This window comes from Salvia splendens, chromosome 21 (genome assembly GCF_004379255.2).
Source record: "Salvia splendens isolate huo1 chromosome 21, SspV2, whole genome shotgun sequence".
NCBI classification, from domain to species: Eukaryota; Viridiplantae; Streptophyta; class Magnoliopsida; order Lamiales; family Lamiaceae; genus Salvia; species Salvia splendens.
This window is the reverse complement of record NC_056052.1, coordinates 11,645,213-11,672,906: the sequence shown is the minus strand read 5'-3', so window position 1 is coordinate 11,672,906 and position 27,694 is coordinate 11,645,213. Positions and strand designations below refer to the sequence as shown.

At 35.6% G+C, this 27,694-nt stretch overlaps 3 protein-coding genes across 3 annotated transcripts; all 3 read right to left on the bottom strand.

The window, feature by feature from the left end:
• Positions 1 to 6,041: 6,041 nt before the first annotated feature.
• On the bottom strand, positions 6,042 to 8,192 carry LOC121783236 (50S ribosomal protein L13, chloroplastic-like). The gene is made up of 4 exons (XM_042181249.1): positions 7,903 to 8,192; positions 7,316 to 7,501; positions 6,694 to 6,864; positions 6,042 to 6,386 (listed from the first exon to the last, which is right to left on the bottom strand). The coding sequence occupies exons 1-4, from the start codon at positions 8,125 to 8,127 to the stop codon at positions 6,270 to 6,272; spliced, it is 699 nt and encodes a 232-aa protein (XP_042037183.1). The 5' UTR covers positions 8,128 to 8,192; the 3' UTR covers positions 6,042 to 6,269.
• Positions 8,193 to 10,914: 2,722 nt separating this feature from the next.
• On the bottom strand, positions 10,915 to 13,214 carry LOC121784235 (zinc finger MYM-type protein 1-like). The gene is made up of 3 exons (XM_042182398.1): positions 12,152 to 13,214; positions 11,871 to 11,983; positions 10,915 to 11,322 (listed from the first exon to the last, which is right to left on the bottom strand). The coding sequence occupies exons 1-3, from the start codon at positions 13,212 to 13,214 to the stop codon at positions 10,915 to 10,917; spliced, it is 1,584 nt and encodes a 527-aa protein (XP_042038332.1).
• An 8,363-nt stretch (positions 13,215 to 21,577) lies between these two features.
• On the bottom strand, positions 21,578 to 25,397 carry LOC121783999 (B-box zinc finger protein 22-like). Its single transcript, XM_042182179.1, has 3 exons — positions 25,100 to 25,397; positions 22,278 to 22,703; positions 21,578 to 22,129 (listed from the first exon to the last, which is right to left on the bottom strand). Exons 1-3 carry the CDS (start codon positions 25,280 to 25,282, stop codon positions 21,860 to 21,862), a joined length of 879 nt encoding a protein of 292 aa, XP_042038113.1. The 5' UTR covers positions 25,283 to 25,397; the 3' UTR covers positions 21,578 to 21,859.
• Between the last annotated feature and the right edge of the window lie 2,297 nt (positions 25,398 to 27,694).

Sequence of the window (27,694 nt, the reverse complement as noted above, 5' to 3'; positions counted from 1 at the left end):
GCTCCACGTCCGTGCCTTCACTTTTGCTTTCTACAAATTCATCACCATAAAAAGACATATGAGAAGTGTTAGTGGGTAAAAGCTTATATTCCTCACCAAGGACAAATGGTAGAGGTTTATTTAGGGCCCACCCAAGGTTGGCCTTAGTATCTAACAAGCACCCTTCACTCACTTGTGCTTGTGGTTTTTCTCTCATTTGGTGTTTATTTTTTCTCTCACCCCCTCCACTCTCTCTTGACTTTTTCATCTCACACTCAAGTCTTTTTTCACACTCTCTTGGCTTTTTAGGCTCACTTTCACTCTCAAGCCTTTTTTCTCTCTCTTGGTTCTTTCTTCTTTCACTTTGGATTAAAATCGATGAAGATGAGGCATCCGGATACAACCCATGAGGCACCTTTGGGGTATGGAAAGAAGATGAGGTGCCCTTACAACTTAATGAGGTGCATGTTTGGTTTATGTCCCCACCACCACGTCGATCAAAAGGACTAATCCATACACTACATGGAACTTCTCTTTCAATTTCCCTCTCAAGCCCCGGAATTCTACAAAACTCTCCCTTTTTGCTTCTATGAGGAGGCTCTTCATAAAGCCATGAGACTCGTTCCCTTCTAATCCCTCTAACAAGTTCATCATCATGGTACCTTGACTTTTAGCCACTCCTACCATGTCTCTCTCGGTCACTAGGTGCTATGGAATGGTTATGCCTAACTCTATCTCAAAGAATGCTTATATCCTCATGAAACGCCGTAAATCCTCCTTGCATAGCATTCACATTGTCCCGCACCTCGTGCATCTCCTTCATGATTGAGGAGAACATCTCTTCGATAGTAACATCGGATGATGAGGCAACTTCCTTTATAGGCGAGTCATGCCTAGAGTTCACCATTTCAAGTACCTACAAAACAAATTGCACAAGACTATGGACAAGTCCCTTTTTCTTAGTAACACAAACAACACACACACCCGAGAATGGAGAATTTAGTGAGGAGCTCACTTCCCATAATATGTACCCCTTTCCCCAAAACTCACTCCCAATGTCGCTCGGAAGACTTAGAAATTTTGTGGCTAGGATACTCTCCCTCACTTGCTCTCAATGATGATAATCCACAAGGGTAGCACAATTCAGAAACAAGATATGCAACAAGGGAATTAATTACTAGTTCTAGAAGCCAAAAGATAAGTGAAAGTAAGGTGCTAGGCCAATGGGACAAATCAACAAACACTTTGTGTGCACAATTTCACCCAACAACAATAGACCCAACAATTGATGCAATTTTAGTCTACAACTTTGGAAAAATCACATTGACATACCCAATGACACATACAACAATTTATAGCTAAAGCCCATGGATATATTTTGAAGTATGACTCTTTTTTTTTTTAGAATTTTTTTTTTGTTTTTTTTTGTTCAAACTTACAAGAACAAGAACCAATAGCTCTTGATACCAAATAATGTGAATCTTAAGGATTCAAGAAACATATGTTGCCCGGATTTTTTCTTGCAATAATATCCAATAACCCAAACAAGAAATATGACAATAAAAAGATGGAAAAGAAGAAGAAGATAATAAGTGTTATGATTTAGATTCAAGCTCAAGAAAGAAAACCCAATGACTATATTCACAAATAAAAATCTAATGGCTCCACCAACTAGCAACACAAGAACTAGCAAGCATACCTTAACAAATAATCTAAGCATGGCAATAGATTAAATGCAACCACAAGGGATTTTGGATAAATCTTCAATGATGAAGATGGGTGTTCACAATGAAGTCTTTGTTCTTTAATAATGTTCAAAGTCAGCTCACAAAAACCCTAGACATGGGTATTTATACAAGAGAAAAAAAAGTGCTAAATAAAAGACACAAAAAGAGTCCAAAAACGCAAGTCGCGCAAAAAGCCCGGTCGGGCATTTTTCCTCATGCAAAACGCCCGGTCGGGCGAACTCTCTGGAGTTCGCGACCAAAAGCTGTCAAAACGCCCGGTCGGTCGTTTTCCCCTTGTAAAATCGCCTGCCTGCGCTTTTCGTTTTGCATTGCGCAGCTTTCTTAAAACGACCATAGCTTCCTCATCCGGGATCCGATTGAGGAGTGCAAGATACTCACGCGAAGCTATTTCGACGATGAAAACAATGGTAGTATTAGGAGAGGATTTGGACTTTATCTTAAAAAGCTAATTCTGGTTTGAATCAGACCTCCAAATCCGGAGTGGCTCCTTGCCATGTCTCCACCTTCTTCTCGGACCTCAATCAACCCATGGCCCTCGATGTCGTTGTATCCTATGATTGTGAATACCCGGATTCACATCACTGGGTGAATCCAATAGTTGGTTTAAATTTGAGCTATCTTGACGAACTGACACCTTGATCAAGTGAACGCGAAAGGGTGGAAACAAAAGCTGCTGGCAAATGGATTGACCTCAACCTCGGGTATGATTGTTGGAAGTTTATTCGGTTTTATGCGTCTATGTGAATATGTGTCTTTGTTTTGAGTCTTGTGTTTTGATTCTAGGGTAATCTTGTGGATACTATACCCTAGCCCTATGGATAAGTTAACCCTAGGGGACTGAATCTAACTTCATCCTGTTAGTGAACGTTATGTTAATATGATGGTACTACACCCTAGCCCCATGGACTACTTAAACCCTTGGTGAATGATGTTAACTTTTGGCCCAATGTGTAATACGATGCTACATTATCATGGGTATTTTGTACATTACTTTCCGTCAGTGTATGAATTTGTGAATTTGTGGATTCTATATAGTATAACTTCCATCCACAAATTCATACGACGGTACATTATCATGGGTATTTCGTACATTACTTCCGTCAGTGTATGAATTTGTGAATTTGTGGATGCTGTGTAGTATAGCTTCCATCCACAAATTCATACACTGCTACATTATCATGGGTATATCGTACATTATCATGGGTATATCGTACATTATCATGAGAATTTCGTACATTACTTTCTGTCAGTGTATAAATTTGTGAATTTGTGGATACTATATAGTATAGCTTCCATCCACAAATTCATACACTGCTACATTATCATGGGTATATCGTACATTAATGCGTGAGACTTGTACATTACAATACAATTTTCATACATTAACATCATGTAAGTTCAACTGGAATAAATCCTAGCGACTAACGTTTGAGTATTACGAAATAAAAACAAACTAAAAAACCTTCTTCCATAATTGAAAACACCAAAACTTATGAAGGAAATCGGTAGTAACTTCTCAAAATTATGGCAGACAAATGGAATTTGAATTTTGTGATTTGCAGCAATGTAAACCGTAAAGATGGGGGAGAGAAGAATTAAATATGGAAAATAAATTAGCAAATATAATTACCAAACTTAATGGAGAGAATTAAAGAAGTGAAATAACCGCTGCAAAAAATCACTCCCAACATTGCCCTTTTCCAATTAATTTAATAATATAAATAATTAAAAAAACTTAATTTTTGGCCATCAGATCTCCCAATCGTGGGGTGAGATTTGGTTGGAAAAATGAACAATAATTAGAAAAGGATATGAATACATCCCTAGGGATGTATTCAGGTTAATGTGTAAAATACTGTTAAAAAGGAAAACTAATTTAATCCATTGATTAGGTGTGATCTGATGGTTGATATGGAAGCCACTTGGAATTTAAAAATTAATAAAATAATCGAAAAGGGTAAAAATGGTAAAGCACAATTATACATGATTTCGCTACATGATGTAGTTATATTTGTACATGATGTTAATGTATGAAAATTGTATTTTAATGTACAAGTCTCACACATTAATGTACGATATACCCATGATAATGTAGCATTTTATGAATTCGTGGATGGAAGCTATACTATATAGTATCCACAAATTCACAAATTCATACACTGACAGAAAGTAATGTATGAAATTCACATGATAATGTACGATATACCCATGATAATGTACGATATATACCCATGATAATGTAGCAGTGTATGAATTTGTGGATGGAAGCTATACTATATAGCATCCACAAATTCACAAATTCATACACTGACGGAAGTACTGTACGAAATACCCATGATAATGTACGAAATACCCATGATAATGTACCGTCGTATGAATTTGTGGATGAAAGCTATACTCTATAGAATCCACAAATTCATACACTGAAAGTAATGTACGAAATACTCACGATAATGTACGAAATACCCATGATAATGTAGCATCGTATTACACATTGGGCCAAAAGTTAACATCATTCACCAAGGGTTTAAGTAGTCCATGGGGCTAGGGTGTAGTACCATCATATTAACATAACGTTCACTAACCAGAGGAAGTTAGATCCAGTCCCCTATGGTTAACTTATCCATAGGGCTAGGGTATAGTATCCACAAGATTACCCTAGTGAACGTTGTGTTACTGAGTCGGTACTACACCTAGCCTCATGGAGTGCTAAACCCTTGGGGAATGGATATAACTTTCGTCACTTAGTAAAATAATTATAATCTACATTACGTAGAAGTGGCATATACATTAAAACACATTAATGTTACATTATTGACACATTAATGTATACACTAAGTTAATGTACTACGAATGATGTCAATATAAATGATGTAACAGTAATATACCCAAATTGCCCTTTAATGTACGAAAATATTATAATATTGTACGGCGATGCTTTTAATCAAAGCCATTAGATTAATAAATCCAATGGGTTATATTAGTCCTATGTTTTTATATTAGGAGGTGATAAGAGGGTAATGCACTCCTACATCCCTATATATATATGTTTTATATTAGAAGGTGATAAGAGGGCACTCCTACATCCCTATATATATATATATATATAGTGTTGCATCTTACTTTGATTTAATTAAAATTTTATGCAAGATATCTCTTACTTTAATATATTGAATAAATATATAATCTTTTACAAGATTTAATCTCACAAATTTCGATGATATTTAGCAATGAAAAATAGATATTTGTCACATCAATTTACCAAATTTAAATTTATGGAATTTAGATAAGAATAAATAACATTAGGGTATATTAGTTAAGATATAAAATTTAATTATAAAAAACATAAAGACATTATGGCATAGACATTATGTACCAAAATCACAACTCTAAAAAAAAGTGGGATGTTGAGTTAACCCGAACAGTAGTATATGAATATATTCCAATTGATGAACGGGATAGAGTGAAATAAAATCTTATTTGTAAATTCTAACTGATGAATGGGATAAAAAGAAATAAAACCATTTATCATCTATTTAATATTTTAAACCTATATATTTAAAAAAATTTGTTTATAAAATATTAGAATTTTTAGTTCAATCCAGTATATCATGCAACAAATTAAAATTTGATACGTGTGATATATTAATACCAATATAATTTATTGTTTTGACTTTAAGAAATTTATCATTTTTACTTTTCGTTACAAATTTAATTCTTTAAATATTGTTTTTGGAACTTTACACTCAAATTAGATTAAAAAAAATAATCACATGTTCCTAACTCATTTATTTAATATTTTCTCCTTTGCTTTATAAAATAAGAGTTCTTAGCTTTACTCACTATATCACAAAACAAATTAAATTTGATATACGATATACTAATAATTTGATTTTAAGAATTTAATAATTTGTAACTTAATTCTCTGCTTTTCAAAATTAGATTTTTTTAACTATTACAGTCTGAACTCCACAAAAAAAAAACCTGCAACTCTGGGAAGCAACTCCACAAAAAAGCCCGTTGAAGAAGCGACTTACCCGGGAAGCAAACCTCCAGGAGAGGCGGTGGTGAAGACTGTACTGAACAACATGGACAAACCTGCAACTCTGCTCAACATACTTTTGCTGACTCAGATGAGGAAGGATGGCCATCTATCAACGTATGGAGGCAGGCTTGACTGCAGCCTTGTTGGTTATCCTTATACCTGGAATCAACTCTTATACACAACTCTTAACTGGCTTTATGGCTTTCCTTTCTGATGATTTGAGATCCCTCAGCTTGTTTAGTAAAGCAACAACAATTCTATGCGATATATAATCATGATAATAATGATAATATAGACTGACAAAACGTACAAAAATACATAATCATGCAAATGTTTAGTCAAAAGAGCTTCATAACAATTCTGATTGTGCTTAAATGCCTTGGGAAAATGGTTACGAGGGTGCTCCCAGACACATGAGAGCTGAAGTGAAGGATGGAATCCATATAAACATCTGAAAATGTTGTCTCTAAGCGATTTCCTCAAAGAAACGTAAACACCTACGTCTGCTTTGTTATCCTCTTATCCCTTATAGGCAATTCCTTGGGTTGTTGAGCTTCATGAGGGTGGTCTGGACCAGTGTAAACCTTAAGATGGGTAAACAATGATCTGCCAAGCTGCAATGCGTATAAGGAACATAAGAAACACAACAAATAGGAAATCATGTTTGATTACTTTCCGTTACTCTCTGATTCTTGTAATTAACTAGAGTAGAAGTATTGCCTGCCAGCATGTTCAGACTAAAGCATTAGTTGTCAGAATAAATCTGAAATAGATGCACTAGGAAACTGCTCTTTCAGAAAGTCGGAACATGAAAATGAAAGAACACTATTCTAGTTAGAACATATTTTCTTATGCAATAACTAAGCGGTGGATACTCAATTTTTTATCATTTGAAGTAGCAATGAACTAGAGTAAACTTACCCGCCCTTTAGGAAGCATCCCGCGTACAGCATGCTCGATGATTCTTTCAGGAATTCTCTTCTGAAGCTGATCAAACGTTTCCACTTTCATGCCACCAGGTGTTCCTGAATGCCTCCGGTAGAGTTTCTGTGTCCTCTTCTTTCCAGATATAGCGACCTTCTCAGCATTCACCTATTGTATGCCATTGGGGAGTATATAAATTGTGAATATACAGAACATAAAAAGGAAATGAAGCAATATTTGTGGAACAATACTAGTTCAAAACAACCAAAAAGAAAATGAAGCAATGAGATTGCCAAATCATCAAAGTAGATTAATTGCAACAGCTTGATCTGTTAATACAGCAAGAGCAAGGTAAGGAGGCAGGCCATGCATGTTTCTATTAATATCCCCGACTATTAAAAATTAATAATACTATTTTATAAATTTTGTCCCTCCTAGTAGAATTGAATCAAACAATTTTTTCTTCGAAATTACTTATCTTTAATTTTGATTTTCTAAGACTTGAGATGTCACACTTCCACTATTTTCTAATATCCTGCTGTGCCGACCAAGCAACCAAACCTAATTAAAGTGATTTGTGACAAGAAGAAAACATGTGTTGAGAAAAATATCAGGTTACCACTATAACATGAGCTCCCATGTCGACACTGGGAGTGTAAGTAGCAAGATTCTTTCCCCTGATATGAATGGCTATTGTGGATGCTAGTCTTCCAAGAATCTTGTCGCTAGCGTCGACTATGTACCAAGTCTTGCTGGTAGGAATATGGTCCTTAGCCTTGGGATACCATGTTTTATTCCACACATCCTGAAACATACAAAAAACAATGAGCAATCTGATGATTTTAACACAAATAGTACTATTAAACAACTAGACTGTCTGAAGGGGTATGGAGCATAACCCCCCCTTCTCCTTCCTCACAGATGAACAAATCATCTGACAGTCGAATTAGCAACCCCACGGACATGTTTAACAATCAACCGCATATGTGCATTACGAGATTACTGAATTTTTACTTATTCATATGTGAAACAATATATATATATATATATATGAACAATTTGAAAACAAATACGCCCAATTATACTCACTAGTGTATGTTAAAACGAAATTTAGCATTAGTTAGGACTACACAATTTATGCTTTAAGAAAAATAAAATTCCCCAAATTAAGAGAAGTAGAAAATTAAAGAGCGGAGAAATACTGACGGGACCAGTGAGATCATCAAACATCCACTGCTGTTCGGCCGGTATAGCAGAGGATTTGTCTTGGCAGCAGATGTAGAAGAGTCGGTTGGATTGAAGGGAAGGTTTGTTGGTGGAAGCGGAGAGTGAAAATCCGAGGAAGGGCGTAGTCCTTGGAGAGGGAGAGGAAGAGGAGGGTGAGTATTTGGATATGAAGAGTGAAGAAGACGTGGTAAGCGCCATTGCCATTGTTGCCTCTCTCTACTCTCTGCTCTTGCTTTGCTTGTTGAAGCAGATAAGGTGTTTGTTCTCGCCCAAAACGCAAGCTTTTATGAATTAAACGCATGGAGGTATATTTTCTTTACTTTGTCCACATCATTTTATTCTTTTAAAATACTACAAATTACATTACTTTTGTTTTCTGTAATATTTACTAAATTGGTTAATGTGTTCACTTTACTTTTCATTATATTTAACCTAATCTTTGTATTTTAGGAATGATCATCATAATAAGTACTCCATCTGTCCTTTTGTATTAGAGAAGTTTATTTCGGTATAGTGTTTAAGAAAAAATTGTTTTAAGAGAGTTAAGTAGAGGGAGAATAAAGTAGAAAGATAAAATATAGAGAGATAGAGAAAAAATAAAGTAAAAAAGAGTAAAGTAAGATAAATGAGATTTGTGTAAATAAAAGAAAATGACCCGGTTATAATGGATTAACTTAAAAAGATATAGGACTCAGAAGGAGAGTGAGTACTTTAATTTATAAATTGAATTAAACTAAAGTACTATATCTAATTAACTGCGCAAGTCATCAATCTTATATAAAAAACAAAAAACTCCAATTGCGCAAATATCGTTTACAATGTAATTTTGTATTTAAAAGCATAAAATGAGGTACGAAAAAGATGTGGACAAAATAAAGAAAATAAATATGATATCACAACATTTGCGTTTAATTCATCAAAGCTTGCGTTTAGGCCACAACATTGTGTGCATATAGCCACCGCAGAGGATCAATCTATTTTGAGTAATAGTACCATACTCTCTCCGTTCGTCATTTAAAAATACGTTTTGACTTCGTATGTGATTTAAGATATTGTATGACTTTATAAAAGAAATAGGTGAAAAAATTAGTAGAATGTAAGTCTTGCACTTCCTCCCTCTTAGCTCAAGATTGACTTTTTTCCGCACGTGTTTGGTGGAAATGATAATAAATAGTTATTCTCTCTTATTTACATTTTCAACACTTTAACTATTTATTATTTTTTTCTCAAAACAACGGCAAAAAAGAAATCAATCACATGAACTGAGACGAAGAGAATAGTAAAATATGATTGTAATGAGTTAGTAGAGTATGTGTCTCACATATTAAAAATAAAATAAAGGTAATTGTGTCTTTAAATCGCGGATAACAAAATTAACAAAGTGTGTCTGATTTTGAAGAAGGGTGGAGTAATAATTAGCTTAGTATGGGAAGAGGAATGAAAGGATAGTAAAAGGTTGTTTCCACACAACATGATAGTAAAATAGACACAATATTGTTATTTAAATAAAAATTTTATTTATTTTCTAGTCAATCTATAACTTTCAAAAATAATGAATCAAACTCATTTTTGTACCTTTCGCAATTATTCCATACGATTAAAAGTTCGATAAATTTAGTTATTTAAATCAGAACAGTGGCGGACGCAGGAATAAATCTTGGCAGGGGCTTCATTAAAAAATCTTGACAAAAAACACACATATTATATATATATATATATATATATATATAATAGACACAATATTGTTATTTAAATAAAAATTTTATTTATTTTCTAGTCAATCTATAACTTTCAAAAATAATGAATCAAACTCATTTTTGTACCTTTCGCAATTATTCCATACGATTAAAAGTTCGATAAATTTAGTTATTTAAATCAGAACAGTGGCGGACGCAGGAATAAATCTTGGCAGGGGCTTCATTAAAAAATCTTGACAAAAAACACACATATTATATATATATATATATATATATATATATATATATATATATATATATATATATAGGGTTGTGATCAATGTCGAACCAATTTTAAAGACCGAACTAGAGACCAAATCTGGGCCATTAGATCTAGTTTTTTTGATGAGATGTGCTGCTGTGTAAATTTTTCGGTCTTCATTACAAGCCCATTTTACTTCATTGTATAGATTTATTACTTCATTCCGTACGTAATACCTTGAAACTACAACATGTTTTTACTTTCTTCCAGTAGGTTTTGAAATGATTCAACATATGTTTCATTTGAATTCATTGACCTGAGTTTTACTTTATTTACATTAAAAAATGCAATTTATTCAAGTGCGTTTATTACTTCATTCAGAAACGTTATTACTTCATCGGATAAGGTTTTTACTTCATTCCAGTAGGACTTCACATACTTCATTCCAATAATTTATTGCATCATTCCATGTGTTTATTACATCATATCAGCGTTGTGGCGGTGATGATAGATATTGTAGAGAGAAAGAACGACACGCGACGGCGAAATCGCATTTACGTACTGGAATGAAGTAATAATCCTACTGGAATGAAGTAAAAACCTACTGGAATGAATTTAAATCTTTGTAACACGTTTGTATGACTTATTTACCTTCGGATGAATTAAAATAGGCTCGTGATGAAGGTGAAAATAAATTATAAATTTGTGCCTCTCATCCATAAAAAACTAGATCAAAAAACCCTAATTTGGTATGGTTCGGTGGTTCGGTCTTTAAGAGTGGATTTGTGAATAATGAGACTCTATATATATATATATATATATATATTATAAAAAATTAATAAAAATTCTAAAAATAAATAAATATCTAATACATAAAATTAATCCAAAACAAGTTTGACGAAAAGAATAATACAGTTTGCTAAAGCGGCGGCAATTGAATTCTACGTGTTTTCATTGATTGAAAACGCTGCAGGATCGGCTCGTTATCAATCGTTAAAAAATATCCTTCTCAATGTACACAACTAGACTGTCATTCATCCACTCGTCTCCCATTCAATTTCGTAAATCAGTCTTGATAGTCTTCATTGCAGAAAATGCTCTCTCAACAGAAGCAGTAGCAACAGGTAAAACCAAGGCCAACTCAATAATCCGATAGACCAATGGAAAAACTAAATGCTTCTTAGTTTTGACCATTTTCATAGCAAAACTTCCCAAATCACTAAGCGCAACAAATTGAGGATCACACCGCACATTAACAATAAAGTTACTAACTTGTCGTGGAAGATGTAAACATTCGCTCGCAGAGAAGTCCTCGGGATATAAAGTAGCAATATGAATGACTTGATTCTCATTGAATTCAGAGAAAGAATTTCTTGGATCAAGACACGCTATGCATTTTAGCAAGTCGGTGCTAGCTTCAGAAAACCGATTATTCATCTCTTGTATAATTAAATCAACAACCTTAACATTGCAGCCACAATAAGTTAATGACAAGTAAATATATCGATAAAATATGAATAACAATATTAGATTACCTGATAAAAAATCTCTACCCGATAATGATGTAAGTTTGTGATCAACTCTGCTCCATGTTTTTTTCGACCAGGGGGTGGTATGATGTCCTCCATATTAACTTGTGAAATATTGTGCAACTCACAAAATCTATTTGTTTGGTCTAACATGGCTTCCCATCCATCCTCCCTAAAACTTTGCAATTGATGTTTCACACTTTGGATCAATGATATAGCCTGTACAATGTTTTGATCTTTCCGTTGTAGGGCATGAGACAATTCATTTGTAGTTCCTAGTAAGTGTTTCATCAAGTGCAAAGTAAAAACAAACTCATAATTATCCATCCTTTCGATAAAGCCTTCAGTAGTACTTCTATTATCAAGGATAGTGGCATCATCTCTAACAATTTCCAACACTTTCTCAACCACAGGCCACATAGAGCATAAACGAAGCAATGTAGAGTAATGCGAGCCCCAACGAGTGTCTCCTGGTCTTACCAAAGTAGTTTCTTGATTTTGACCTCTTCCACTAGTCACTTCTTCATCATTAAGTTGTGCAACTAATCTTTCATGTTGCAACTTCCTAAGTTGATCCTTTCTCTTACAAGATGCTCCAACCATATTCACAATCATAGAGATATAGTTAAAAGAATCCTTCACAACTCTAACACCCTTAGTAATAGCAACAATTATTAATTAGAGTTGGGGAGAGAAACAATGGATGTACATGGCATAAGGATTTTCTTGCAATATTAGAGATTTCAATCCATTGAACTCACCTCGCATATTTGAAGCTCCATCGTATCCTTGACCTCTCACTCTGGATAGAGATAAATTATGCTTCGCTAATAAAGCATCAATATCATTTTTTAAAGAACGAGAACAAGTGTCAGTTACATGTACAATCCCAAGAAATCGCTCAATCACATATCCTTCACTATTCACGTATCTTAAAACAACACCCATTTGTTCCTTCAATGAAACATCTCGAGCCTCATCAACCAAGATACTGAAAACTCTATCCCCAATATCTTTGACTATGGCAAGTGTGACTTCTGAAGCACAAGCATTTGCTAATTCCTTTTGAATTCGTGGAGAAGTCATCTGATTATTAGCAGGAGCATTTGTACCCAACACTTTGGAAACATCGACATTATGTTGACCAAGCCATTGAAGCAACTCAAGAAAATTACCTAGATTTGAAGAACTACTTGATTCATCGTGTCCACGAAAAGGCAAACCCTGTTTTAAAAGAAAACGAGTCACATCCAATGAAGCAGTCAACCGAACACGATATGCAACTTCCGCCTTACGAGTATTTGCTCGAAATACATTTGCCACACTGTGCCTTTGATCTTGAAAAGCTTCAAACTGAATTCGAGCATTATTGTGACAACTATTTGCAGCCCCAACATGTTGATTGAATTTTTCTAGTGCATTTTTCCAATTGTTAAAGCCTGTCTTTGTAAAAGCATCTTCTGCATATCGACCTCCTTTATCTGATTGCTTGAAAAGATAGCACCAAAAGCAAAAGGCTGCATTTTTTGATTCACTATACTCTAACCATGGAAATTTTGTAAACCAAGCATCTTGAAAACTTCTTTCTTGAATACCATATTTCTTTTTCGGATATGTATTCCCAATTGGTTGACAAGGACCTTTAACCAAATACTCTCTCCGTACTCTATCCCGAATAGCAACATCAAAAGCCTCTATTGACTTTCGCTTTCCTGGATCAGCATCAATATCATTCCAATCCAATTCAACTTCTGTTGCAGACTGATTTTCTACTAATTCAACAATTCTAGCACTTGAAGAAGATGAAGAACCACCACTTTGCATTTTTTTAAAGTAACGTTCTTCTGTATTAGCAATTTAGCAAATTAGTTCAATACATCACAAAATACTATGTAAATAAAAGTTATGAATAATGAATTTAAAGTATCTAACACATTGTGTAAACTATGACAAAGGAAAAGGAAAAACTGACCTTACTCTACTAATTAAAGTTGTAAAGAAGACAAGTAATTCTCTTTTGGAATTTGTGGGAGAAGTTTCGATTTTTTTTCTGCCGTGTGGAACGCTGTGAATGAACTAGGGCTAGATAAAGACAAATATTTTAATTTTTTAATTAATATACCTGCCATAAACCTAACCCTTGCAGTCAGAATAGGGCAGTACCTTTTCAATTTTTATTATTTTATTCATTTAGTTTATTGTAAGTTTAGTGCATTACTTTTTATTATTATTTATTCAAATAGTGTGCAGACTTGCAGTATGAATAGGCAGTACTTTTTCTGCTTTTACCATTTTATTCTTACATTTAATAGCTCTTACTATTCATCGTCTTCCTCTTCTCAACTCCATGGTTGTAAAGTTTTGAGGTGTAATTTATATTTTCAGCCCCTCCTTTCCATTAAACCTCTAATAATTTAGACATCAAAGCTATTAACTTGGCAAGGGCTGACTATAGGTTCGAAAATTTTGAAAAAAATTTGCAATAGAAATTTATTGAAAAAAAATGGTTTGGGAGGGGCTTAAGCCCCTCACATGCTCCACCTACGTCCGCCACTGAATCAGAATATTAACAAATTTAACATTGTTTTACATTATGATTGTCGATTTCTAGATGATTATTATATACGTGGTGAAGATATAATAAGAAAAGGTATAAAAGTACACATTTCATCATAATTTTTGTGGTGAAGATATAATGAGAAAAGGTATAAAAGTACACATTTCATCATAATTTTAGTGCATGAGAAAATTGTGAAAGGTACAAAAATTATGGTTTAATTCACTACTTTTAATAGTCATGGAATAGCCGCCCATCCGGCTCGGTGAGGCCGAGCCCGTGGCCGCAAATTAGGGCAGTGGGCCTTGGATCTTGGCAATTGAATCTTGATGATATCTAACTACATTTTCTTGAGCTTTATAAATATATTTAATATTTAAACTTTTGCTTTTTATTTTTATAAAGAGTACAACTCCTTTTTGGTCCAAAACATATGATCAAATTACGAATTTTGTCCATAACATTCATTTTCAGGTTTTCGGGTCCATAACATACGAAAATCGCTCTCGGTTAGGTCCTTTTTAGACGGCTCCGTTAAAATACGCAAGTCAACCGTTACTTAGCAAAAGTTTGACTAAATTAAACAAAAAACTAGATTATTAGTGACTAAATAATTTGCTAATTATTTTCTTAAAAAACACCAATTATCTTTTTTTCTTAAAAAACACTAACATTTATTAATTGTATTAAAAAATAAAAAACACTAACATTTTGTTCTTGTATTACTCTTACTCTCTTTCTTCTCCACACAATCAGCGAAGAACCCTAATTCTTCGTCTGGTTTCCCCCATCCCTGCAACACACCGACAAACCGTTTGAAATGCATTGGTCGACTTCCAGCGGCAATTCCGGCGACAACGGCGGTTGACCGATCTTCGATTTAGGACACTGCGCTGCTTTTGTAAGGAGGTAGTGGCACTCCGAATCGTCAATAGCGACTTTAATCAAGGCGAAGCCTCTTCTTCGTCAACCTCAGTTGTTGCTTCTGATTTAGGGTTGGTTTTAGCAGAAATTAATGAAAACATTGAGGCTGTAGAGTTGATGTTGGACGGAATTAAAGCATAAATGAAGGCAAAATTGGAGAAATTAGTGTATGTTGTTGTATATGCTCTATGTTTTGTAGTTATTGAATTAAAGCATAAATGAAGGCAAAATTGGAGAAATTAGTGTATGTTGTTGTATATGCTCTATGTTTTGTAGTTATTGTTGGGTTATTTTGTATGGTGAATTAATTTGATGAAAATCCTAGTTTTGTCTGAATTTTGTATTTTGAGTTCGATGCATTTGCGAGCTAGCTTGCTTGCATCTACTTCTTTGGTATTCGAACATTTCTTGTTCGAAATTGGGTTTGGAATTTGGGGCATAAATATGCAAAAAATATACATGCGAAAGCCATCCTTCATATTCATAAAGTACTTCAAACTAGTCATAAACAAACGTTACGTTACTTGCAGCTGGTTGCATCTTCACATACCGTTTTGTCTGAATTTTGTATTTTGAGTTCGATGCATTTTTGAGCTAGCTTGCTTGCTTCTTCTTCTTTGGCATTCGAACCTGTTCTTATTCGAAATTGGGTTTGGAATTTGGGGCATAACTATGCAAAAAATATACATGCGAAAGCCATCCTTTATATTCATAAAGTACTTCAAACTGGTCCTAAACAAACGTTACGTTACTTGCAGCTGGTTGCATCTTCACATACCAAAATAAAACAACACTCAAATCCAAAAACTAACAATCCAGCAACAGGCAAGAAAACCAATAAGTATTCATTGTATATGTTACATGACAAAAAACCGATCACACTAAATCAATCTGTTTTCTTCATCAATTTGTTTTCTTCCCTCCTTTCTTCTTCCGAGTGAGTGAGGATGAACCACGTTTCTTGTTGAGAGGGTTAGAGGACGAGGCACCGCCTTCGGGAAGCATGTTCGCGATCGTACTTTGACAACGTGCCCTATTGTGTCCCGGCTGGTGGCACAAACTGCACTTTGGTTGTTTCTCGGCACGATTCCGCTTCTTTCTCACAGTTAGCTCTACAAAACAATAATCAATGAATCAAACTAATTTTGTGAACAGATTATAGCACAACAAATAAAAAACTCAGAATTCAAGAAGAGTCAATGTTAGTGAAATACCATTAGGCGCATCGGCAGCACCAGTGGCTTGGGGACATATCCTCTTGTTGTGTCCTTTTTCACCACAAAGACGGCAACTGTAATCTGCCATCAGGCCCTTCTTAGACATTTTCTTCCCTCCATCATCCTCCTCTCGGAATTCAACAATGCGACAGGCTAATCGTGTTGTCTTTGCTTTGGCTTTGCGTATCTCGGCCTGCTCTTGAACCGACTTCATCCTTGATCCCTTAGGCCGTCCTGGTAGTCTTCTAAGGTCCGGTGGAACAATATTTGGGTGTAGAGACTGTTCAACATCATCAACCTTTCTTTTTCCCTTCTTTGTGGCCACCACCTCATCATCAAACTCTTCGTCTTCCATTCTTGCTCCTGTTCATGTAACCCTAACCGGACTCAAATTCTCGTTGTAGTCCCATCTCTCCTCTTCCATTTCATTTTGCACTTCCTCTGGTGTTAACTGACTCATAGGCATTTCTGGCCCCTCAGGAGCATCAATCACCATACCCCCAACATGAACAGCATAAACATCCACGACTCCATATTTGACTCCTAAATTTGCCATGTCAATTGCGGACTGGTTGTCAAACAGCCGCACCAATCCATTCTCCAAGGTCATCCTTGGCCACAGGTAGAAGTACTCCAAACCACTGACATCTACCCCCCGTTTCTCCAGAGCATCATCAACCTCCAGTTTTGACCACTTGTCCATATCCATTTATGAATGTAATCACACTCACCATTTACATACCGCTTTCCACCCCCTTCCAATGTCTCCAAACACCATTGTAGTGGATCCTTGTAGTGAATGTTGTTAGGGTTTTGTATACTAGAAATCACCTTTCGAGTGATTGCATACTGTAAAACTCTAATGGTTATTTTCCAATAAATGCAACAGATTATTTTTGTCATAATGTTGTTATGTTTTACATTTAATGGTTGTTTATTGCATATTTAAATGTATGAGCAAACGTAACAAAGTCTAAGTCTTTGTTTTAGTAGACCGGTTGTGGGCGTCGTCCAATTTAAGGTAACACGGTCAGTTCTAAACAAAGAAAAATAAGAATTTCACAACCTAGATAGGCCTAGACTACCTATCGCGAAAGGTTGCAATGTCAGTCCGATTATTTCTAAACCTTATTGAAATAAGATGACGTTGGTGTGGTATAGCACTGAATGGATCTAACAGCAAGACGAGTCTTTATGCTATCTACTGAAAGATGAGGTCTTCATAATTAATTTCTTAATCAATGTACGTTAGCATTGAGCATACGATATTGAGTATCCACTACTTTGACTTACCAAAGGTGCGGGTTTTTCGTAACCCAACGATCCAGGTATATTGGGTAGTGGTGATCATTATCTAGAGGTGCTAGGATTGCTATTATGTTGAAACGTGCGCGAGGAGAGTCTCGTTTGATAACATCCACAAGAGGAGCTCGAAACGAGGTTTTATTATTCGGAACCTAGCTAGTTGGAGTTTGATTACTCTATGAATAATAAATAAGAGTTTCTTGCTGAGTCCACTCTTGGAGAATAAAATATGTTAATTAATTAAGTCCATAGCAGACAATAATTAATTAATGGATGTTTCTATCTTAAGCACGGGAAATAAATTGAACGCTAATAAAGGAAACCCGGAATACTTGTAATTTCGGATTTGGAAAGACAGTGCAATATTACTTCTGTAGTGGCTGCTTGTAATATTTCAATATAAGCTTATATTAAATTGTGGGTTCAATTTAATTAGTAAAAAGCTAATTGGGTGAGGCCTGATCCAAATTCTTCCTTAGATCCCTGACTGGGCCCAATATGTGACTTATATAAATAGGAGAATAAAGGAGATAGAAAATAGACTTTTGAATACACAAAATTTTTGTCCCCCTCTAGAAAGAGAGAGCTCGAAATTTGAGCTTCCTCCGTGAGCAGTTTCTGTCTTCCATTATTCGAGTCCTAGTACGTTGGTGAGATTTGCCCACACAAATATCAGCGTATAGTCCGGGACACCAGTCAGAAGATCTGAGGTCTTGTATTGAAGATTTTCACGTGGAGACGGAGCAAGCCATCATCGATTCTTTATTGAATCTACGAGGTAAACTGGCTAATTCCGTAGTAAGCATGTTTTAGGGATTTTATATGCTAAAGCATGTTTTAATTCAAGTTATGAGCATGATACATGTGAAAATTGCGCGAATAGAATTTGTCTAAATAATCTGCTAAATAGATCAAATTCATGTGATCGGATATTGCACGCATGCTTCCGCTGCCCACCCCTTCAAATGTATCATCTGTAAGCAAAGGTGTCAACCATAAGTAAACAATATAAACATAAAGTGGTCCAACATTTATACACAACAACCCCTATTAGACCAACACATATCAAGACAAAAAAATTCATCCCTGTCTTCTGGTTTCCCTACAACCAGACCATCCACTTGTTTTCCCCACCACCAATTCAATCTATATTCGGTGGGACCACACTTACATACATATTCTATGGGACCACAATTCAATCTATTCCAATTATTGCAAACCCTAGTTTTTACATGCAACGAATAACTCATATGCTCAGTTCGAAACTAAACTTTTCGAAGTGGATTTCGAGGGCGTGGAACTAGAATTTCAAATGGCGGCTTATCTCTGAGGATTTCAACTGGCGAACTCAAATTGGATTTCGAAGAAGAAGCAGCAGCCTTCTCCTTCGGAGGAAGTGGCGGCTTAAGAGAAACCGAGCGGTCGAGTCTCATCTTCGTCCTCCTCTCTACTTTGGGAAAATCAACGTCAGTCAAAGGTCGTCGGTCAGCCTTCGAAGAATTAGGGTTTGACATAGACCCGTCGTTACCGGAATGTAGCTCCACTTCGACTTCCGCGACGGGGCTAAGGCCAGAGCGAGGCAAACTCCCTTCAATTTTCGTTTCCCCCATCTGTGCAGAGAAGCACCCGCGGCGGCGGTGGATCGTACGGTGGCTACAGAGGAGGAGGTTAATTGTTTTTTTTTTGTTCCGATGCTTGATTTTATAGGAGTATTACTTGTTTTTTTCGTTTGGGGGAAGGAGGCGGCGGATTTTGTTTCTGGGTTACATATGAAAATTTTCACCAAAATACAAACCCCCTTCTTCAATTCAACAAAATGGGTTCCAATTTCAAAACTTTCTCCCTCTTTCTTGATAATTGATAATTGAAATTCAACAGCTATGTTTTGAAATTAAGAAGGTGCGTGTATAAATTGTATCTATATATGGAAATGGGGATTTAGTGTGTGTGAGAGGTGAAGAAGAAGAGATACAATGAGGAGAAGAAATGAGCGATGAGCGCGAGGAGTTAATGGTGAGACTGAGATGAATATGAGAGCAAAGGTGACCGGCCGCCTTCAGAGGTTGGGTCCTAATGCAAGAATTGAGTTGGGATATCGATAATGATGATGAGGAGGAAGATAATGGTGAAAGCAGGTGTTGAAATATGTGGAAACAGATGTGGAAACTGCCCTCTGCTTCATGGACCAATTCTTGATCATGATTATTGATTCATCTTCAACAGCATATTTAGAGATGAGTTGAAGGAGGGTGAGGTTAAAGTGGGCAATTTGTTAAAATAGCAGGGATAAAACAGTCTTTGACTTGTTAACAGTGATGTGTGAACAGTAATTCGGGTCCTAATCTAGCACTGAAATCTTGAATACTAAACACAGACTTTGCTCACTCTATCTCAGGTCAACAGTAACTCAAATCTTGGCGGGCCTATATCTTGTAAATAGTGAAACAAGCAAGGTGAACACGCCCTTATAGTGAGTATATGTCCCAATCACTTATAAAAACAACAAAAATCCACTAACTGTTAAAAATATTTTAGACCCCTAATATTAAAATTCTAGTGACCAGGTTAGTTTTTTTGATCTTTTATTTATCTTAAGACCCGAGAGTATAAATGGCAGTGCTCTTTAAGGGCGTGTTCACCTTGCTTGTTTCACTATTTACAAGATATAGGCCCGCCAAGATTTGAGTTACTGTTGACCTGAGATAGAGTGAGCAAAGTCTGTGTTTAGTATTCAAGATTTCAGTGCTAGATTAGGACCCGAATTACTGTTCATACATCACTGTTAACAAGTCAAAGACTGTTTTATCCCTGCTATTTTAACAAATTGCCCACTTTAACCTCACCCTCCTTCAACTTATCTCTAAATCTGCTGTTGAAGATGAATCAATAATCACGATCAAGAATTGGTCCATGCAGCAGAGGGCAGTTTCCACATCTGTTTCCACATATTTCAACACCTGCTTTCACCATTATCTTCCTCCTCATCATCATTATCGACATCCCAACTCAATTCTTGCATTAGGACCCAACCTCTGAAGGTGGCCGGTCGCCTTTGCTCTCATATTCATCTCAGTCTCACCATTAACTCATCACACTCATCGCTCCTTTCTTCTTCTCATTGTATCTCTTCTTCTTCTTCACCTCTCACACACACTAAATCCCCATTTCCATATATAGATACAATTTATACACCCACCTTCATAATTTCAAAACATAGCTGTTGAATTTCAATTATCAATTATCAAGAAAGAGGGAGAAAGTTTTGAAATTGGAAGGAATCGTGGCTTCCCTTTTTGTTGAATTGAAGAAGGGGGTTTGTATTTTGGTGAAATTTTTCATATGTAATGCATCTCTTCCGATTTCAACACCACCCAGAAACACAATCCGCCGCCTCCTTCCCCCAAACGAAAAAAACAAGTAATACTCCTATAAAATCAAGCATCGGAACAAAAAAAACAATTAACCTCCTCCTCTGTAGCCACCGTACGATCCACTGCCGCCGCGGGTGTTTCTCTGCACAGATGGGGGAAACGAAAATTGAAGGGAGTTTGCCTCGCTCTGGCCCTGACGTTCACCGAAATCGAAGATTAGAGCCGCTTTGTTTCTGTTAAAATAAGTGAAGACAATCTCGCAGCCGCCTTCTCCGGTGTCTTGTTTCGAATTTCCCTTTGTTTCGAAGCGGCTGCCCCGCACTTCAGAGAAATCCGCCGTCGCGGTATCAGAAACTATCGGCTTTGTACCGGTATGCATCTCCCGTCATCGGATTTCCCATCCCGCCGCTGCCGCCGTGAGAAACTACTGCCAAGATGTGAGGAGTTTGAGGGATGAGGAGAGGAGGAGTTTGGAGGGTAAATGAGTAACTAGGCTTCTATTTCTTGGTGCAAGCAAGTGGTCCAGAATTGAAAACCACCTATTTTGGAAGAATTGTTTTTGAGGTTTTCTAAAGAAAACAGTGCGGGCCTTGTTAATTTCTAGGGCTTTGCAAGAAATAATTGCTATAACTGAAAAACTGAACACACCCTAAGAGAAAGAGAAAAAAGGATTTAAATGGGTTAGTTTTGGCGAGGTAAACTCTATTTAATTCCAAACGAATTGTCTTGCTCACAAACCTGACCTCATAAAAACTCTGATATCATTCAATCTCCTCCAAAACAGAACAGGAGAGAAAACTGGCCAGTATTCCATTTGCACAAAACCCATCATTTTTCTAAATTCGCATAAACAATTACAAGATTACTATTCTACTTTATTATACACTCTTTGATTCAGCTAATCATAAATCCAAGATACAAATTCTATCATCTCTGCCTTGAGCCATCGACAACATTCTAGGGTATCTAATCATCCGACAGCTGAACCGCATAAAATACAAATCACACAACAAATATAAAACGTGTAACGCCATCTATCCTAATCCTGACGAGCTATGTCGTCCAAGACTCTGACTGTGAACAGCATAGGATACATCAAGAGTGTCTCCTCCGCTTTGAGTTGGTAGCATGACGGAGATTATGCAGGGGTGGGGAACTTATGTCAGGCACAAACGCAGAAGATTCCGGTGGATTCTGAAAACTTTTAGGCCAGTAAAGCCCGGATGATGTGGGCGGAGAAGTGATCTGTGGCACTGCCCAATATGTGTCTGGCACCTGACCCAGGCAATCATCACCCTCTAACTCACCATCAGCAGTTAGTAGAATTTGGGAGCTATCTGAACTTCCAAGCTTCCCACTGTCTGCCTGGTAAAATACGTTCATAAAAGGGTTATGATTGTGTAGGTTATCCGATAAATAAGTTGAACATGATGCAGAATCTCTATGTAAATTTGAAGCTGGTAAAGTGAATACAAATGTGTTCTGAAGATATGAGGCTCTATGTGTTATATACCTTAGATGACTCCTTATCCATGAAATTGTAGCTCTGAGTGAAATCACCATATCCAAGAAATTCATCAAACTGCCACTGCGAAATACTTCCAGCGGAACCTCCAGAGAAGGACAGCTTTGATAATGGAAAATCACCACATCCGCTAGCTTGAACAGGCATGCCTTTACCATATTGAGCAGGTGATGATGCTGGGGAGGCCTTCTTCGGAAGAGAATGAGGTTCTGGTTCTGAAATTTTCTCAGCATTATTTGCCTTTCCTAGAGATGGTTCGGCATGAGCTTCAGTAGCCTCAAGGCCTACCTTAACTCCTGTGAGTAAAAACCTTTGATGCCCTGATACTAAGGAATTTGCTGAGTGTATAGCAACATCACATTTTCTGCAAAGTAGGGCTCGGTCCTCTAAGCAAAAGAAATAGCCAACAGTTTCCTGCATAGTAAAGCATTTAGTATGATAATCACGGTTAGTTTCAGTAGCAAGGACAACTACCTTTGATGAAGATTACATACAGACCTCCTGAAAAATGGAAGTCATGTGCTAAATTGCTAAATCACATCTAAAGCACTTCCATACCATTATATCACAATAAAGAAAAAAAGTACATAAATCTATTTCTCTCTCTCTCTCTCTCAAATGCAGTACCAAGTTATGATAGAAGCTGACAGAGTGAGAGGAACGATAAACTGGAATGCAAATTTAAATAGCCAATAGTATGGGAGCAAGAGCACATAAATCAATTTATATGTCTTAAAACATAACTACCAACTTAGGACAGAAGATAAGGGGAACAATATCTGAATAGGGAATTAAATTAGCCAACAGTATGAGAGAGCAATTTGGAAGACATTGGCATAATAATTGGTTTTTTGGATCAGCATAATTTCAAGAACACCCTTAGAGAGGGAGAAAAACAGATGCAGGGGTGTAACATTAGCAATCTAGCACGATATCAATCATAGACTGACCAGACTATTAGGTGTGTTTAGGCATCAAATGCCGTCATCTTGTTGGAATATATTTACTTATTTTCTCAAAAATTACATTGTATTTTCGCTAACACTTTCCTGTCTCTAACTCCATCAATTGACTCAACCTGCCGCTCATGCAAAAAAATGGCACAAATGGAAGCACATTTAGAGGCATGGAGAAGATCCATAATTAGAATATAAACAGTAGAATTCTGGAATGACATGAGTAACAGGACAATGGGAATAGCACAACAACAACTAACTTAATAGATATTTCACCAATTCAGAGAAGAGTAAATTTTCTGCAAAAGCCGTGGTGTCACAAAAGGGAAACAGATAAAGGAAAAACAAAGGGGTAACAGAACAATTGAATAAACTGGTGTACCCAACAGACTTGTCCATGACTTTGTTGCCTATGGCAAAATAATATATTATAATGAAAATGAAATTACAAACCAAAGGAAGCTCACATTGTAGGCACAAGAATGAAAGGGAGATGGAGATGGAGATGGAGATGGAGTTCATCAACAGATTTGGCAGACTGTGGAGAAATCACTAATTTTCTTCGTTTTCGTCCACTTAGGATTTTCTATCTGCCAACTCAATTTCGATTTCACTAAAATTAGGATGAGTTGGACAATTAAGAAAAATTAAAATTTCGTTTATAAGAAAATAAATAATTGTGCTTTTATAAACTTGGCTATATTTCCATGCTATCCTATGAAGTCAGGTAGACCAATGTTTGTTAAAACTGACGTGTTGATACAAATATGCTCTTTCTATTTTATCCTTGCCTTTCTCATGTTTCAAGAATAAGGGAGCCACTGAGAAAACCATTAACAAGGATGTGAAGAGAGATTTCAACTAGCTAATATGAGGAGGTCCTAAATGAGAGATCGGAACCATTTCGAACTTGGCACATTGCGCCTTTAACATACGTTTAGCAGAGAGCTACATGTTTCAGATTGAGAATATAATAAGTGATGGTATGATAAGGAGAGTTATTGACATTTTAGCGTAGAATGATCAAGATTTATGACCCCCATTACAAATGGATAACAAGTTTCGTCAATATCTCGATAAAAACAACAGTCGGTCGCAGATACATGATATATGCTTCAGCATCCAACATTAACAGCCCTCAGTACCCTGCTTGCTGGGTCAAGACCGAAGAGATATGTCATGCCCTCAAACAACTATGAAATACTTCATCTAGAGACAAATAAAACCCAACCACCATCTCAGACTGAGATTCCGTACATGTTTCAGATTGAGCAGCAGGAGCTGTTACCGATAGACGCCGATATATTAAACTCATAGCACATCTTTAATGGGAAGTTCATCAAGACAATCAAACAAGGATGATAGATCACAATCTAATGTGCAATTCGTAAGTCTAAAACTTCATCCGATTCCCAAAATAAGAAATTTTCTTTCCTCTCATATTTCCTCCCTTTCTCCGTCTCTTTTGACCCGAAATATGAGTTGGATAAGCAATATGATAATCAAAACCACACACCCCTCACCAATAATATATCAACACAAAAACAAGCTCTCAACTTCACACAAATAAGTGTAATCATTGGACAGATATTTTATCTATACAAGTCAAACACACAAAGCATAAAATCAACAGTATTTATCCAATCCTATAAGAGATACACATAACAAATTAATTTACAATACAATTATCAAGTATTGCATTTGCACATGTTAATTTTGTACATTAATATATGAATAATGAAATCTAAAAATTTTATAATAGTTTAACCTAGCTCCAATAACATTTGAGCAACTCAATTGAAAATTAGTCGAAGAGATTTTGCTAGAGAGAGAGAGAGAGGTAAAGGATCCAACCTGGCAAATATCGCACTTTGGCATCTGCGTAGAGGCGGTGGAGAGCGGGACCCTCTGGTGTTTACCGGCGAGCTTATTGGCGGCGTGAACCTTCTGATCACAGGGCAAGCAGAGCGCCGCCTCGTCGGCGCAGCAGAGGACGTTGGCCTCCGCCTTCTCGCAGACGTTGCACTGAATCTTCATATTGTTTGGACGAGATTAAGCTATGGACGATGGAAATCCACTTGCGAAATTCCTATAAATCGTGATAGCTGTGTGGAAGAAGATACTTCTCTCTCTCTCTCTAGCATTGATTGCAACTCGCACTGCACAGATTCTATTGTATTTTGACAGTATTAATTTGGATTTAACACTGGGCCTTACATAAATTATTTGGGCATTGCTTTTGGCCCAACTATATCATATTCTCTTCATCTACCCAAAATAATTCTGTTTTGGATAATATTGAATTTTTATTTCATATTTTACTCATTTTTTTACTTTCTCTTTCCCTTTTTATATTATATTTCTAATATATCATTACAATTCGTGTCATTTTCAAATGATACAAGATCCAATAAAGAAGTATTTAATTTATATTAACAAGAAATTTGCATCCTCTCTCCCTCCACCTCACTTAAATGTGACACGTGAGGTTTTGAATTGTTATTTTATTTATTAAGTATAGAGAGAAAATATATTTAATTTTTGCTAAAAAAATTTGATATCTTTTATAAAAAAAATGGGACCAAGTCAGTGGCTAACCCACGTGTGGAAGTTCGGAGTTCATTCTGACTCACGTGTGGGGGGGGCTGTTTTTAAATTTCTTAAATCTTGATAACTGTGAAGAATATAAAAAGAATGGAACTGTTTTTCCTTAAATAGTTTCACTTTTGTATCTGGTAACCTCAAAATATATAGAAATTGAATATTATATGAAAAATAACTGTTTTAGAATTTAGTTACAGTTTTGATTAATAGTTATTAGTAGGTATAGTTATTCAAGGTATATGATTTTGTAAATATTCAAATCTGAAAAATATATCTATGCTCTATATTACAACTATTGCTTTATTCCATTTTATTATACCAAAAAGGACATAAGAATTGCTAAACATTAAGGAACTGATTTGTATACTTTAAATGATCTTTGCGAGTGTTGTGTATGGTGTAAATATTCTTCATTTATTTTTCAATCAATAAAATGGATTATTTTGTCCCAATGTGTTTTATTATAAGATGTTTTATAACATTTAAATGTATAAGATACAAACAAGTCAAACTTTTTTTATTGTGTTGACTGGCTATGAGTGTAGTTCCACAGTAAAGTAATGCAATCTTTTTTCGCAAAAGAGAAATGATATTTCACAACCTAAATAGACTTTGACTACCTAGTCGCAGAAGATTACAGTGTTAGTCTGCATATTTCTAGCCTTATGGAAATAAATTACACTAGTGTGGTATAGCATCGACGGATATAACAGTGAAACAAGTGTTGTCTTTATTGTTATTTACTGAAAAATGAAGTCTCGGTGATTCTTATTTCTTAATTCATATATTTAATTCTGGGTATACAATATTGATTATGGATTACTTTGATTTTTCAAAAGGTACAATTTTTTTATATTTCATGAATCGTGATATTTTGGATATTGGTAATCAGCGTCTAATGGTGCTAGGATTGTTAATTAAGTCAATATCAGACTTTAACTAATTAATAAATATTTGTATTTAAGCGTAGGAAATAACTAAATTAAAGAGGGAGCCAATAATTTCATATTTGGATTAACAGTCAAATACTATTTTGTTGTCGTGGCTGATAATAATATTCTATTTTTGCTTGAATTAAGTGGAGCTCAATTTAATTAATTAAATTAAAAATATATGTGGCCCAAACATAAGTTTATCAACGTTGAATAGATGAAAGACAAAGACATAAGTCTCTATACCCAAAGTTCGACCCCCAAATAGGGATCGAAATTTTTACACCTATTTAGAATGTGAATTCCGTCTCTTCTCTATTCGTGACCTATATATTTTTATAAGCTTACCTACTTTAAGATTAAAATACAAATTTGGGAAATAGTCAGATCTCAGGTCGAGTCCTGAAGATCCATCACGTTGAGAAGAAGCAAGCCACTTTAATTATTTGGAGAATCATTAATATATCGATTTTTCTAAGTGGGAATTTATGTTTAGAGTTTTAATTACACCTAAAACATGATTTAATTCAAATTCTTTGCATACAACAGGTTAATTTGCACGAGTAGATTAAATCTAAATAATCAACCAAGTAGATCGTGCGTTTGATTTGTTTAATTTACAAAATCTTCCACGGCAAACCCCAATAATAATATGGTTGATATATAAAACTTGTTTTAATCTTATAACATCGCATGGTATTCTCTGTAAAATAGTTTTATTTGTAGATAGACACAAATTATGAGAGATATAAAAAAGTGATAGGAAAGGTTTTATAAATTAATATGCGAATAATTTTGATGTATAAATGCTTATTACTTCAATGAGATACTCGATCCGTCCCCTAAAAATAGACTAATTTTGAAACGACACAGGTTTTAATATGTAATTAGTAAAGATAGATAGAGATAGAAA

What these genes read in the sequence shown, in the direction of transcription:
- LOC121783236 (XM_042181249.1), bottom strand. Translation starts at nt 8,127, where the DNA reads ATGGCAATGGCGCTTACCACGTCTTCTTCACTCTTCATATCCAAATAC. An exon ending in TTGATGATCTCACTGGTCCC is followed by an intron (nt 7,502 to 7,902) that starts GTCAGTATTTCT and finishes TGTATGTTTCAG; the next exon opens with GATGTGTGGAATAAAACATG. An exon ending in GGATGCTTCCTAAAGGGCGG is followed by an intron (nt 6,387 to 6,693) that starts GTAAGTTTACTC and finishes TACGCATTGCAG; the next exon opens with CTTGGCAGATCATTGTTTAC.
- LOC121784235 (XM_042182398.1), bottom strand. Translation starts at nt 13,214, where the DNA reads ATGCAAAGTGGTGGTTCTTCATCTTCTTCAAGTGCTAGAATTGTTGAA. An exon ending in TGGAGCTTCAAATATGCGAG is followed by an intron (nt 11,984 to 12,151) that starts GTGAGTTCAATG and finishes ATATGGTTGGAG; the next exon opens with CATCTTGTAAGAGAAAGGAT. An exon ending in AAAATCAAGAAACTACTTTG is followed by an intron (nt 11,323 to 11,870) that starts GTAAGACCAGGA and finishes TGCAATGTTAAG; the next exon opens with GTTGTTGATTTAATTATACA.
- LOC121783999 (XM_042182179.1), bottom strand. Translation starts at nt 25,282, where the DNA reads ATGAAGATTCAGTGCAACGTCTGCGAGAAGGCGGAGGCCAACGTCCTC. An exon ending in CAAAGTGCGATATTTGCCAG is followed by an intron (nt 22,704 to 25,099) that starts GTTGGATCCTTT and finishes TTTACTATGCAG; the next exon opens with GAAACTGTTGGCTATTTCTT. An exon ending in TGGATAAGGAGTCATCTAAG is followed by an intron (nt 22,130 to 22,277) that starts GTATATAACACA and finishes GTATTTTACCAG; the next exon opens with GCAGACAGTGGGAAGCTTGG.